This window comes from Danio rerio, chromosome 19, assembly GCF_052040795.2.
Source record: "Danio rerio strain M-AB ecotype USA chromosome 19, GRCz13ab, whole genome shotgun sequence".
NCBI lineage: Eukaryota > Metazoa > Chordata > Actinopteri > Cypriniformes > Danionidae > Danio > Danio rerio.
In genome coordinates this window covers 234,761-250,000 of record NC_141039.2, presented here as the reverse complement: position 1 = coordinate 250,000, position 15,240 = coordinate 234,761, and the positions used below count along the sequence as shown (strand labels likewise).

Genomic DNA, 15,240 nt, shown 5'->3' with positions numbered 1-15,240 from the left:
ATGCTTCAACCATCTGACTGTGAGAATGACATAATAAACACCACAACACACACACACACACACACACACACACACACACACACACACACACACACACACACACACACACTGCAGCATAATAAAGTAAACACTGCTTTCACTGTACAGCCTGTAACATTTACATCACGCTGCTTCACCGCCTGTGGACAATGGCATTAACTGTACAGTATTGTGTTTAATCTAACTAAACACCCTGTGTGTTGATAGTTAAGCACACACATTTTAAAGCATGATTAATAAGCAGATATTAATAAACCCCTATAATATGCACATTATTATTCTACACCACAGTCCAAGCATAGCCTAAACGCCTCGTGTTGTGTTATGATTGTGTAGTGTGTGTGTGTGTGTGTGTGTGTGTGTGAGCTGTTGTCACAGAAGTGAACATAAGACAGTTCAATAGTTTGTATTTACTCTCCAGCTTGCGAAATCTGCCCCGCAAGCCGAGCACACGCTGAACAAACCGCAGATTTTCTCCAAAACCCGTCCACTAATGCCCTGACAGCTCTGCGTTGAGTCTCTGCTCGGCTCGTGTCGTGTCGAATCGCGTTAGTTCGCCATCGAGAGTCAGTTTTCAGCGCAATCTTACCAGTTTTCCCACGCTCATGATTCTCCTCAGTCCTGCTGAATGATCGCTGCTGCCGTGCACGCGCCCGACTCTCTGCTCGTGACCCGGCGCGCGACCTGACCCTCTCACTGCGCATGCGCGAAGAATGCGCGGGAGTCACTCTCAAGTTCCTTCCCCGATAGTGTATTGTATTATTTACCCTCAGATTCACTGATTTACACATTGACTGAGTCAGTCTGAAGAGTTTAATCATCTGAGCGCTGCTCCGACATGTCAGAGATTCCCAGAAAAGCTCTTCATATCCCACCATCAGGAACAAGACGGAGCTCCAACATGCAGAGGGTTTCTTGGAAAGCTGCTCTTGTGTCTTGTAGTTCAATAAAGATGAGACAGATGTGTGTGTGTGAGTCTCCTCAGGCGTGTTCTTCTGGCGCACACTGATGACTGACAGCATGATTGGACGGTTTCAACATAAGCCAATCCACCTCCAGCCAGAAGAAACTTGATTTCCCCTCAGCGCTACGAGTGGTGCACAGCTCATAAGAACCATCCAGAACAATAAGCACAGACAGCTGTGTTACTTATGTAAGTGTTGAAATGTCTACACCACAGGTGTCAAACTCCTGGAGGGCCGCTGCTCTGCACAGGTTTGCTCCAGCCCTAATCAGACGCTTGAACACCTTCATTAGTTGATCAGCTGTGTTAGACTAGGGTTGGAGCAAAACTGCAGAGCTGCGGCACACCAGGAGCTGAGTTTGAGGCCTGTGCTCGACACTGACTTCTGGAGTGCATCAGGGCTTGGTTCTGGGTCCGCTTCTGTTCTTCATCTACTATAGTCATTCAGAAACATGTGCTGCATCCCAATACACATACACTACACTACACCCTACATACACTGAAAAAACATTATTCAAAGATGATTCCTTGGATTTACTAATTTTTTTTATGTTAAGTGGCTGTAAACAATTTAATTGTGTTGAATTTAAACAAACAAATTAAGTTGAACATTACTCAGTTTAATTTGTTCGTTTAAATTCAACACTAATAAATTGTTTGCAACAGTTCTGCATGCAACACCTTTATGTGAAGGAAAATATCTACGTTTGAGTGTGCAACAGAGGAGTGTGCAGGCTTTGAGACGCACTACTTCCTCATTAACAGATAGTTGTGTTGTTTAGTTACGAGCCCTGTCCATCATCCACACATCAGCCATGTTTAATCTCCTGCCTTATAGGAGCAGCAGCAGGATAATACGCCATTCACGAGTCTGACGTGCAGAGAGATCTCCTCAGGTGTTTGGGTAATTCTGCAGTCAGACGGTAATGTCCAAACACGTCTCTCCAGAAGCTCAGTACTGTTGTAGATGAAATATAACACAGATAATGCGATTTAAACATGCTCCAGTAGGCTGGATATTCATCAGCAGTCATGCTACTGAAGCCTCTTGATGGTTGGTCTCGATGTTCATCATGTTTGTAGTTTATTTACACTAATCGTCCAACACGTAATGCACTGTGGGTAATATCAGCACTTAAAGATGCATCTACACTTATCGGAAATAGTAAACCATCCAGGAAGCTTTGTCATACTCTTCTCAACATACTACTACTACTAACCCTTATTCAACAATATCCGCTGTGCATCAACACAATCAGCCCTCTGACTGATCCAGAACGCACTTCAAAGCTGAAACTAACAGACACTTGCATCATATTCAGCTCTAAATGCACTGATGTCTGCCTGAATTCAGGCTCATGTGCTCTGTGTTCTGCAAATAAACGCTGCATTGTGGAAATATAATATAGTTATCATTAAAGAAATAACATATAGCTGCTTTAAAGGGGCAGTTCACCCCAAATTAAGCATCTCCTCTCTGTTTACTTCACATTCAAGAGGTTGTAAACTTACATATTAGGAACAAAAAATACAGTGTACAGCGCACTAGAAGTATTCAAGCATGTTCAGTATATATTCCTCTGTGTTCAACAGAAGATGAACACTCAAACTGGTTTGAAACAAGTGGATTAAAGTAAGTGGGCACTTAAATGATTAAAAAAAAAGGGATTTTATTTTGTGTGAACTGCCCCTTAATGTTGTCTCAAAACTTCAAACGTCATACACACTTGGGTTCTTTTTGAACAGGTAGATGCTTTACAAGCCTTAAATAATTAAAGCAGTGCATTGAAATGCTTTTATTTCATCTGATTTCATTTGCATTTCATTTCTTCCTCCAGGTGCTCCGGTTTCCCCCACAGTCCAAACACATGCGCTATAGGGGAACTGATCAACTACACTCTCCACAGTGTATGAGTGTGTATAGGTGTTTCCCAGTACTGGGTTACAGCTGGAAGGGCATCTACTGTGTAAACATATGTTGGATTAGTTGGTGGTTCATTCCACTGTGGCAACCCCTGATTAATAAAGGGTCCTAAGCCAAAGGAGAACGAATGAATGAGTTTTCACTGCTTCATCAGATTAAAGGGGCAGTTCTCTAAATAATTATACTGTTCTCCCTGTTTACTCCATCTCAAGCTGTTCCAAACCTTTAAGAGTTTATTTTTATTTTTTTATATATTGAAGAAAGCTGTGCACCTGCAGTCAATGACCTTTAGACAGGAATAATAAATACTGTTGAAGTCAATGGTTACAGGTTTCCAACATTCTTCAAAATATCTTCTTTTGTGATCAACAGAAGGAAACTCAGTTTAAGAACCAGAACTGAGCTTTTTGTGTGAACGGACCCTTTAACAGCACTGTAATGTTAATGTGAAGTGAGGATGTCCTTGTGCTCTGCTTAAAGCAGGTCATACTGCATATATATATGTGTGTGTGTGTGTGTGTGTGTGAATCTTTACAGTAAGCACACCAGTAATGAGAGATGCTGCATGTTCTGATGTTGTGTGCATGAATTATTATGGTGTGTTGTGCTGGATTCATCTGGTCAGACGTGCTGCTGTTTGAAGAGCTGGAGGCAGCATGAACGTTGACCAGAGACAGGCAAATATTTACTCCGGTAAAAGTGCAAGCGCAACACATTTCCCACATGTCAGAACCTGTAGGGATCCATATTGTTCCCGTCAGTGTGTGTGCATATGCTCTCTCTCTCTCTCTCTCTCTTTGCAGTGAGAACAGCACACAGATAATGTTCTCCAGCTCTCTGAAATTGACCCTTTCAGGCTTTGATCCTAATTGTGGTGGTTTGGGGACTGTCGCTTTAAATGCAAATGAGATAGTGCTGTGTGCAAACTCTATACACATCCTCTTAGTCTATATATCTAACATCTATAATCCTCTTAGTCTATGCTGACATCATCTTCAGCAGCTCAAACACTCTAATGGCGAATGGACAGACAGCTGCTTCTCACTCAGGGCTGCTGGACATGCTAATGAGATGGAGAGATGGACACTAGTGGGCGGGGCTTTCCCCCTCTGATGATGCGTACAAAGGAAGAATGACAATCACAGTGTTTCTGCATCAATTAATGTTGAGCATTAGAGATACACACACACTGCTGACACACACACACACACACACACACACACACACACACACACACTACTGGGGTTAAACGCTGCAGAAAAGTGAGTTTTGCGTAACGGGTCCACCTTAAACTGAAGTGCATTGAGCTATTGTTTGATGGCAAAAATCTTCATAACATTGAGTAAAGCTGTGAGTAAACGACAACATTTAGCATATTTCCTACCCTCAATATATCAAAACACAAGTTGTGATTAGTGATACGCATTGCTAATCCTGCATTACAGTAACCTTTGCTCAATATTGAAATGTGTTGAGCTGTGTGACTGACATCCTCCAGCAGAGGGCGCTGATGATGAAGATGAACTGAAGACATTGACTGACACTGAGTGTTTTGTTCTTCTGTTCATCAACAGTCTGTGTGTGTTTAGTGTGTATTAGCGGTGGTGATCTGCATTATGGGATGTTGATCTCTGCTCTGTCCACTTCTGATGTTGAAAACTCAACGGTACAGTTAAACATAATGACTTAGTGATATTTTAGTGGTTTGAAATAATATCAGAGATCATATCTAGAGGAATAAGAGTGTGTAGAGTCATAGAAAATGTGTTGCAGTTTATTACAAGTGTTCTGTAGTGTAATATACAACACCAACACACACTACAGCACTGCACACTATCACACATGATCATAATAGACACTTCTACACAGTTCACAAGGTTAAAAGTTGCTGGAGGAAAGATCAGGATCCCATAATGACATTCAGAAGCAGAAATAAACGAGGAAAAATAAAAACACGAATCATAGAATACAGAAAGCTGCTCATTTACAGATATTTTTGCATCGTCAGCTGTTCTTCACATTTTTGTTTGTCTCTATATATGTCAGTGTTCTGCATGCATCAACACCACCGCAGACGGATGCATTCGCAGAGCCAGAAGATTCTTCCTGAGATGTTTAGCAAATTAAAAAATCCATGAGAATCTGTGGCCAAATCTACATGACTAAACACAGACGTGCATCGAGGAACACTTCAGTTCACTGCACTGCAGCGTGTGTGTTAGCTGTGTTGCTGAACTACAGTAATGTTCCATCAGTGATGTGAACCAGTGACTGCACATCAAGGCTTGTTTTGAACACTAGTATTGAACACTGGCCAGCCTGTTTCATTGTTTGTAGTATTAGGGAAATTACTTCAGGACTCTGATATTTGTGACAAAATAAAAATAATAATAAAAAAGTTCATTCTCAGATCTGAGCTCATCAATTTTACACAATTACACAATCTTAAAAAAATAACACCAATCCAGAGTCATGAAGACATTTAATATCAGATCAACTCCATCTTTACAGTGAGCAGATGAACAGAAACACATTACAAACTGTACTTCTCAAAACACTACATGATGATGACTGATCTAAAGCTTTATATGAAGGAAGTAGCTCATGAATATATTTAATCTGTCAATATAATGAGGAGGACACACATCGGACTAATACACTCTCAGACACAACAGCTCAGCAGTGGATTCAGCAGCGGTGCTGTACACCAGAGGAGGAGAGCAGTGATCAGCTACAGGTGATGGAGGGTTATTACAGGATAATGCAGTGCTGAGGAGAAGCTGACTCCGCATCCAGTGTGCATTATTATCAATATTTCATTTCATTATTTATGATATCATTTCTTTCTTTCTTTTCAGCTCAGTCCCCTTATTAATCTGTGGTCACCACAGTGGAATGAACCGCCAACTTATCCAGTACATGTTTTATGCAGCGGTTGCCCTTCCAGCCGCAACCCAACACTGGAAAACACCCAGACATACTCATTCACACACACACACACACTCATACACTACGGCCAGTGTAGTTGATCAGTTCCCCTATAGCGCATGTGTTTGGACTGTGGGGGAAACCGGAGCACCCGGAGGAAACCCACACCAACACGGGGAGAACATGCAAACTCCACACAGACACACCAACTGACCCAGCTGAGACTCAAACCAGCAACCTTCTTACTGTGAGGCAATCATGCTAGCCACTGCACCACCGTGTTGCCCCTAGTTATGTTATAATATAATATAATATAATATAATATAATATAATATAATATAATATAATATAATATAATATAATATAATATAATATAATATTAATATAATATAACATAACATATTATAATATAATATAATATAATATATTATAATGTAATATGATATAATATAATATAATATAATATAATATAATATAATATAATATAATATAATATAATATAATTATAATATAATATAATATAATATAATATAATATAATATAATATAATATAATATAACGTAATATAATATAAAATAATATAAAGTAATATAATATAATATAATATATTATAATGTAATATGATATAATATAATATAATATATTATAATGTAATATGATATAATATAATATAATAAAATATAATATAATAAAATATAATATAATACAATATAATATAATATAATATAATATTAATATAATATAACATAACATAATATAATATAATATAATATAATATAATATAATATAATATATTATAATGTAATATGATATAATATAATATAATATAATATAATATAATATAATAAAATATAATATAATATAATATAGTATAACATAACATAATATAATATAACATAACATAATATAATATAATATAACGTAATATAATATAATATAATAAAATATAATATAATATAATAAAATATAATATAATATAATATAATTATAATATAATATAATATAATATAATATAACGTAATATAATATAAAATAATATAAAGTAATATAATATAATATAATATATTATAATGTAATATGATATAATATAATATAATATATTATAATGTAATATGATATAATATAATATAATAAAATATAATATAATAAAATATAATATAATATAATATAATATAATATAATATAATATAATATAATATAATATAATATAATATAATATATTAGAATGTAATATGATATAATATAATATAATATAATATAATATAATATAATATAATATAATATAATATAATATAATATAATATAATATAATATAATATAATATAATATAATAAAATATAATATAATTATAATATAATATAATATAATATAATATAATATATTAGAATGTAATATGATATAATATAATATAATATAATATAATATAATATAATATAATATAATATAATATAATATAATGTAATATGATATAATATAATATAATAAAATATAATATAATATAATATAATATAATATAATATAATATAATATAATATAATATAATATAATATAATACAATATAATATAATAGAATAAAATATTATATAATAAAATATAATATAATATAATATAATATAGTATAACATAACATAATATAATATAACATAACATAATATAATATAATATAACATAATATAATATAATATAATTATAATATAATATAATATAATATAATATAATATAATATAATATAATATAATATAATATAATATAATATAATAAAATATAATATAATAAAATATAATATAATATAATATAATATAATATAGTATAACATAACATAATATAATATAACATAATATAATATAATATAATATAATATAATATAATATAATTATAATATAATATAATATAATATAATATAACATAATATAATATAATATAATATAATATAATATAATATAATTATAATATAATATAATATAATATAATATATTAGAATGTAATATGATATAATATAATATAATATAATATAATATAATATAATATAATATAATATGATATAATATAATATAACATAACATAACATAACATAATATAATATAATATAATATAATATAATATAATATAATATAATATAATATAATATAATATAATATAATATAATATAATATAATATAATATAATATAAAATAGGGCGATGCAGTGGCGCAGTAAGTAGTGCTGTCGCCTCACAGCAAGAAGGTCTCTGGTTTGAGTCTCGGCTGGGTCAGTTGGTGTTTCTGTGTGGAGTTTGCATGTTCTCCCCGTGTTGGTGTGGGTTTCCTCCGGGTGCTTCGGTTTCTCCCACAGTCCAAACACATGCGCTATAGGGGAACTGATCAACTTCACTGGCTGTAGTGTATGAGTGTGTGTGTAAATGAGTGTGTGGATGTTTCCCAGAGATGGGTTGCGGCTGGAAGGGCATCCGCCTGCGTAAAAACTTCCTGTTTAAGTTGCTGGACTAAGCCGACAAGAAAATGAATAATATAATATAATATAATATAATATAATATAATATAATATAATATAATATAATATAATATAATATAATATAATATAATACAATATAATATAATATAATATAATATAATATATCATCATTTTAGAGTTATAAGGTTTTATCTGACCTTTTTGTCAAATTGAGTTTGACATATTCTTATTAAATGACAACTTATTTACATTATGTAATTTTTTTATAAGTTGTTTACATTTTGAAACTTTTTATATAAAAACAGATGCTACACACATATTGTTTGCTATATAAAATGCAAAAACTTCAAAGCTCTATAAATATTAAAATTATTCAGCAGAACCTTATAATTCCATGGTGATGATATGTTAATATAATATAGCATAATGTATTGATTTAATATGTATATGGCATTATATATTGCTTATGAATAATATAGAATAGGGTTAGGGTTAGGAATAATATTTTTTTGCATCTCCACGATGCAAAATCCAAAATCACTTTCACAAACACACCAGCATCTCTTCTGTGTGTGTATATACAGCTGAAGTCAGAATTATTCACTCCTCTTTGAATTGTTTTTCTTTTTTCAATATTTCCCAGATGATGTTGAACAGATTGAGGAAAAGTTTACAGTGTGTCTGATAATATTTGTTCTGCTGGAGAAAGTCTTACTTGTTTTATTTCGGCTAGAATAAAAGCAGTTTTTAATAAAAAAAAAAAAACATTTTAAGTTCAATATTATTCGCCCCTTTAAGCTTTATATTTTTTAGTCTACAGAACAAACCATCATTATATAATAACTTGCCTAATTACCAGGGCCAGACGGAATCTGCGCACGTTTTTTGCTATTTCTGCAGAGAATTTCGGTAAAAATCTGTGGATTTCAGCTGAATTATTTTGGGAGTATCAGAACTAAAACCTTAATATGTGAAATAAAAAATAATATGTTTTTAACTTGTATTTAATGTTTAAAATGCAAATCCGGTTAGATTCACTTCATTTGGTAAATAAGTCTTTTATATATTATCTCTACTAAAAGACAGAAAATATTACTGTACAAACAGCAGTGTACATAAATCAGATCAACATTTTCATATTAGTCAATAATATTACTGAAAATATTTTAAAAAACGGAATAAATATAACTTTACACATTTAATCAAGTAAATAATCAGAATTAATAATGGGCTAAAAATCTGCAGAAAATCTGTGGAATTCTGTGCGGCAGATTGTGTGTGTTATTTACTGTCATCATGACGAAGAGGAAATAAATCAGTGATTAGAGATGAGTTATTAACACTGTTATGATTAGAAATGTGTTGGAGAAATCTGCTCTCTGATAAACAGCAATTGGGGAAAAAAAACAAACAGGGGGGTGAATAATACTGACTTCAACTGTACATGCGTGTGTGTCAGTAACATCAGCGGATGATGAAGAGCAGCAGTATGAGGACGGGGCTCACACTGATTCTCCTGGCGGTGTTTACAGGAGGTCCAATCTCCAGCGCTGATGCTGGAAAACAGAAAACACATGAACACACTCACACACACAGACTATAGAGAGTGAAGGAAGTGTGTGTGTGTGTGTGTGTGTGTGCGTGTGTGTGTGTGTGTGTGTGTGTGTGTGTGTTTCAGAGGATTACTGTTTTCAGACCTGCAGTCATGGTGTCAGCTGACGACACACACAGATCTGAAACACATCACCAGTATTTATGTTATAGACATATTTAACAGTCATGATGTGATGCAGTATAATATAATCATGATATGAATATGAATTATGATCATTCATCAGCAACACTTTCAATTAATAATAAGTGACAGTACAGACATTTATCAAGTTACCAAAGTTGTTTGTTTACAGTGTTTACATGTTTGTTGACCTTGTTTACAGTGTTTACAGTGTTGTTTTACTCACCCAAACATGGCAGTATGTGACCTTTCTGCAGAGACAGAGGAGACACCAAAGCTCAGGTTAGTGATGATGAAGATGGTGATGAAGATGATGAAGATGTGATTCCTCACCTTAGATTGATCACACTCTATGTGGAAGTCCACAGTCATTCCTCTTCTCAGCAGCACTGTGAGTGTTTCCGGGTCATAATGAAGCACTCGTGTCTCATCTATCTGGCCCTGGTTATCCACCACCGTCACGTTCTGCACATCATATTACAATAGCATCAGCTTACACACAGACATTTCATCTCATAACATCAATATTATCTAATAGTTCATGTTTAATGTGATTTTGAACGTTTATCTCGTAAGTAGGCTATCACATGTTGTATTTAATATTTAATTAATAATTTCAACAGCTCATAAATGATGAACGCTTGATTCAGGTGGATTTTGTGACTCAGATCGCCCCAGTGGAGAAACACTCAGTCTGTTTATTGTTTAGAAACAATAATGACATGATGAAGCCTCGTTTACTGAAATCATGAGACCATGCATATCCACATCCAGACCAAACATACACACCCATAATATAATATATCAGTATTCGCACAGCAGGAAGGTCTCTGGTTTGAGTCTCGGCTGGGTCAGTTGGTGTTTCTGTGTGGAGTTTGCATGTTCTCCCCGTGTTGGTGTGGGTTTCCTCCGGGTGCTCCGGTTTCCCCCACAGTCCAAACACATGCACTATAGGGGAACTGATCAACTACACTGGCACTAGTGTATGAGTGTGTGTGTGTGTGTGTGTGAGAATCAGTCTGTGTGGGTGTTTCCCAGTACTGGGTTGCAGCTGAAAGGGCATCTGCTATGTAAAACATATGCTGGAATAGTTGGCGGTTCATTTCACTGTGGCGACCCCTGATGAGTAAAGGGACTGAGCTGAAGGAAATGAATGGAAAAGTCAAACTTGATGAAGCAGTTCTTGGAAAACATGTTACTAGTACATAAACACACTGGTCTGTGTCTATGTGTCAGTACGTTTGTGTGTGTGTGTGTCTGTGTGAGACTGTGTGTGTGATAAAGCAGGTCACTCACGTCTGCATTCACGTATATGCTACAGGACGGATCTGGACACTCAGAGAGCTGAACGCTGATCGAACCGTTGACCAAAACACTCCTGCAGCAGCGGAGAGAGACTGAGCCCTCCGCCATCACCAGCAGACCTGCAGAACACACACACACACACACACACACACACACACACACACACACACACACACACACACACACACACACACACACACACACACACACACACACACACAGAGAGAGAGCTGGAGATTAGGCATGGGATGATGTTGAAGGTATATCACAGTTTGCAATAGTCCAGGTTTTAAAAGCGTCAACATTTTCTGCATTACCGGTCCTGAGGTACTGTATGTGTATGATTTTGTTATTTACATTTTTGTTTTTGGATAACAGTATCTCCAGCAGAAAATATATCCAAAGATGCCTTTTTAAATTGTTTAAATCGTCTGTTTTTGACACTAATGAAGACAGCAGAAGGCAATAATTGCTTTAGTCTGACATGTTTACTGCTGTAAAATATTATAAATGTTTCTCTAAATAAAATATATTGTGTTCAGACGGGAAAAAGGTTTTTGTATTTAACCCAGACATTTAAAAAGAAGATATTTTAGAGCAGTAACCACAATACAGTGATATTTTAATGCAAGTTTATCACACTGTCACATGCCTACTCTAGAGCTCCTGTGCTAATGCAGCTTAATGAAACTCGATTTACAGAACCTGCACGAGCGAGCATTCAGATGTATTGATCATGCAGCCCGGCTCTCTATGTGCTCAATAATCAACTGCACAGAGCACAATATTACAGGGCAAGAGGTGCAAATCATGTGTGTTGCCAGATCTGTGTGAACAAATAATAATAATAAACCTTCAATTAGAAAAAAAAAAGCAAAATCCTCCAGATATCTGCTCTTCAGTATGATTAGTCTAACACTCTTTCATTTTTGATTCAGTTTATGATTTGGGATTGATTCCCAAAGTTTAAAGATGCATATAATAAGTGGACATGGCAACACAGCACATGCACACTAACCACACACTGCAAACCCTGCCTTTCTTATTGAGCTATCATTAGTCTTGCTTCTAGTATTGCCTTGATTTAAGAGAGTATATGAGAAAACAAGAGCAAAATAATCTGACAATTGAGAAAAGAGAATCAGAAATTTAGCTTCATCTTGCACACTATAAAACAGCACTATATTATTAGCACATGTAGAAAAAGCTCCATGACTTAAGAATGAGTCAGATATTTGGATTAAAAACAAGACAAACACTCCAAGAAAAGCCTTTTTGCAGTGCAAGCATGTGTTGTCGGTGTCACGATCAAATTGAGGATTTGGTGCCAATGATAATGCAATATCTCCTGTTTATTGGCTTCTACATAACCTGCACAGTTATTCATTTAATAGGGAAATTAACATATGAAGAAAGAAGAAAAGGAGCCATTTTCAGTTCAAGCACTCAGCTGCAGCACCTAAAGGGAAAATGGCTCCTTCCTGTGGCCCCCGACATGCAGGGTTTGTGGTCTAGCCTAGAACATGTTGCAATATATGCACACGCTCACGTGTTTCAGGTTGCAAAAGATCTTGTTGATAGCTGCTGTTCTGTTTTTTAGAGCATCATCTCACAGCTGATGCGTGTGCAGACACCTGCACCCAGAGGGACATCAAACATTCAAACATCCACAGCTGGAGAACCGAACATGATGGAGCCGGAGCACCTGCAGCACATCTGAGACCACAGACAACACATGCTCTCTACGCTCGACACGCTCTCTTACACACAGCTCTGACCTAACTCTGCCTTCAAAATAAGACAAGCTCAACAACACCCGACTCTTTCCTGAACTTGCAGCACATACCTGCACACATCAGAACAATCCGCCGAGCCATCGAGAAAAGATGTTCCAGCTCCAGTTATCAGGAAGAGGAAGGAGACTGAGTCGAAAACAGGAAGGTGTCTGCACCACAGGGCGTGGTCAATGATAATGTAATGTCACACAATCTCCGGGGGCAGTGGTGGAATCATGGTTCTGGAGTTGACTTGTAGTTCTTGTTCCTGGAAATACAGTTTCTCCTGGTCCAGTAACTGCATGGCAGAACTCTTGGTAAAGCTTAGCTGTGGTAGTGAGGTATGTACACCAGCAGAGGGAGCTGTTGCACAGTCTTCAAAAGTCCCGGGGCACTTCTTGTGAGTTGTTCTGGACAGACTCCATCAGCTCTTACCTATCATGTGCTCATACTAATAGGGTTAGGGTCTGTCCTGTTCACCTGTGCAGGTCTGTGGTGAAGATCCGGAGTTCTGTGCTGTGACTGCACTATTTATATTATTAAAATTGACAGAAATACAAGTTTAAAAGATCTGTATTAAAAGCCTGCATGAATAAGAAATGTATTTCTCTAGGCGTCATAGTGGCACAGTGGGTAGCATGATCACCTCACAGCAAGAAGGTCTCTGGTTTGAGTCCCGGCTGGGCCAGTCAGTGTTTCTGTGTGGAGTTTGCATGTTCTCCCCGTGTTGGTGTGGGTTTCCTCCGGGTGCTCCGGTTTCCCCCACAGTCCAAACACATGCGCTATAGGGGAACTGATCAACTACACTGGCCGTAGTGTAAGAGTGTGTATGAGTGTTTCCCAGTGTTGTGTTGCGGCTGGAAGGGTATTCGCTGCGTAAAATATATGCTGAAATAGTTGGCGGTTCATTCCACTGTGGCGACCCCTGATAAATAAAGAGACTAAGCTGAAAAGAAAATGAATGAATGAATGCATTTCTCTCTGTCACAGCCATGCCAGACTCCATCACCCAATCACAGCGATCACCTGAACACTCACACCTGCACACATCCTCACCAAGATTCACCATCCGGTCTCGTCTTTCACTAATGTGGACAGAGCTACTTCAAAATCTCCATTGTTGATTCCCTTGTGTTCCTCTGAATCAGGGATCCCCACACCCGAATCAAACACACCCAAACAAACTAATAACGCCCAGCACTGCTAGAAGGTGTTTAACTCTCTCCGAGAAGACGGAAGAGCACACTTTACTATAGTCACTACTTTTGCTCTTAAGGAAACCCTTGACCATGACCAACAACTGTGCCCAGATCAGTTCCAGAATCTCATCCACACTTAGTCTTGCAGAGATTCACAGTCATAGGGAGAGGGAGAGTCTGGTCCAAATCAGTGTCGTATTCCAGAACATTAGTGCAAGAGTGAACATCAGCGAAAGTTGCTGAACTGAATAACATCAGAGAGCGCTTTAAGATTGGACCACTGACACTCCAGTTTCAGAGTTTGTGAATCTACTCTGATCAGCCTCAGAAGCAGGTTTACTTCTGTCTGTCCATCAGAAGCAGCATGTAAACACACAGAGATCTACTCCACCATTGTGGATTCCCCTGAGTTCCTCTACAGCAGGGATCACCACACACACACACACCACACCACCCAACTCCAACCCTAAACAAACACACCTAAACAAGCTAATCAAGCAAAACTAGACACTCTTCAAACTTCCAGGTAGCATAACCTCATCTCCCCCATATCCTTCAAAACATCCTCAGTGTTCCAGGATGTCATGATAGAGGAGCTCCAGGAGTGTGTGGTCAAACATCATCTCTATATTACAGATGTCCTTCAGTGTCTGCAGGATCACCAGTTCCTTCTGATCCCTGAGAAACACTTGATTCAGTCCAACTCCTGGCTTTCAGATCTGACCAACACCTTCCACTGTTGAAGAGCTCCAATGTTTCCTGGGTTTGGTTGAGTTTCCACACAAATGCAAAGAATCTCAAACTAGGAAATACAGGAAACCAATGCGACAGAACATGACACACTCAGCCTTAAGACACTGCTTTAGGAAAACACACTGCAACATCACCATCAATATAAACAAACAAGAGTTGTGTATGAG

General features: G+C 36.3%; 2 protein-coding genes across 9 annotated transcripts in view; both read right to left on the bottom strand.

Annotated features, from left to right (window-relative positions):
* The window catches only part of enpp2l (ectonucleotide pyrophosphatase/phosphodiesterase 2-like), an 18,592-nt gene extending 17,893 nt beyond the window's left edge, over window positions 1-699 (bottom strand). For all 7 annotated transcript variants that reach the window (XR_015945276.1, XR_015945273.1, XR_015945272.1 and 4 more), the window contains exon 1: window positions 629-699. Coding sequence is in view for 2 of the 7 variants with exons in the window: in XM_088651431.1 (XP_088507557.1) it covers window positions 629-646 (18 nt within the window). In the remaining 5 variants the exon portion in view is untranslated. The remainder of the gene's footprint in view (window positions 1-628) is intronic.
* An 8,561-nt stretch (window positions 700-9,260) lies between these two features.
* Window positions 9,261-13,414, bottom strand: LOC147832394 (uncharacterized). Of its 2 annotated transcripts, XM_087296164.2 has the most exons (6): window positions 13,193-13,414; window positions 11,338-11,465; window positions 10,375-10,506; window positions 10,268-10,292; window positions 10,004-10,039; window positions 9,261-9,862 (listed from the first exon to the last, which is right to left on the bottom strand). In XM_087296164.2, exons 1-6 carry the CDS (start codon window positions 13,221-13,223, stop codon window positions 9,771-9,773), a joined length of 444 nt encoding a protein of 147 aa, XP_087152290.2. In that variant the 5' UTR covers window positions 13,224-13,414; the 3' UTR covers window positions 9,261-9,770. The 2 variants fall into 2 exon arrangements, with proteins under 2 accessions (XP_087152290.2, XP_088507552.1); XM_088651426.1 differs by lacking the exon at window positions 13,193-13,414 and having other exon boundaries at window positions 11,338-11,573.
* Window positions 13,415-15,240: the final 1,826 nt, after the last annotated feature.

Coding starts and splice junctions, on each gene's coding strand:
- LOC147832394 (XM_087296164.2), bottom strand. CDS start 13,223: ATGGCTCGGCGGATTGTTCTGATGTGTGCAG. Junction 11,466..13,192: donor GATTGTTCTGATGTGTGCAG/GTATGTGCTGCA, acceptor TGTGTTCTGCAG/GTCTGCTGGTGATGGCGGAG. Junction 9,863..10,003: donor AGCTGACACCATGACTGCAG/GTCTGAAAACAG, acceptor TCTGTTTTCCAG/CATCAGCGCTGGAGATTGGA.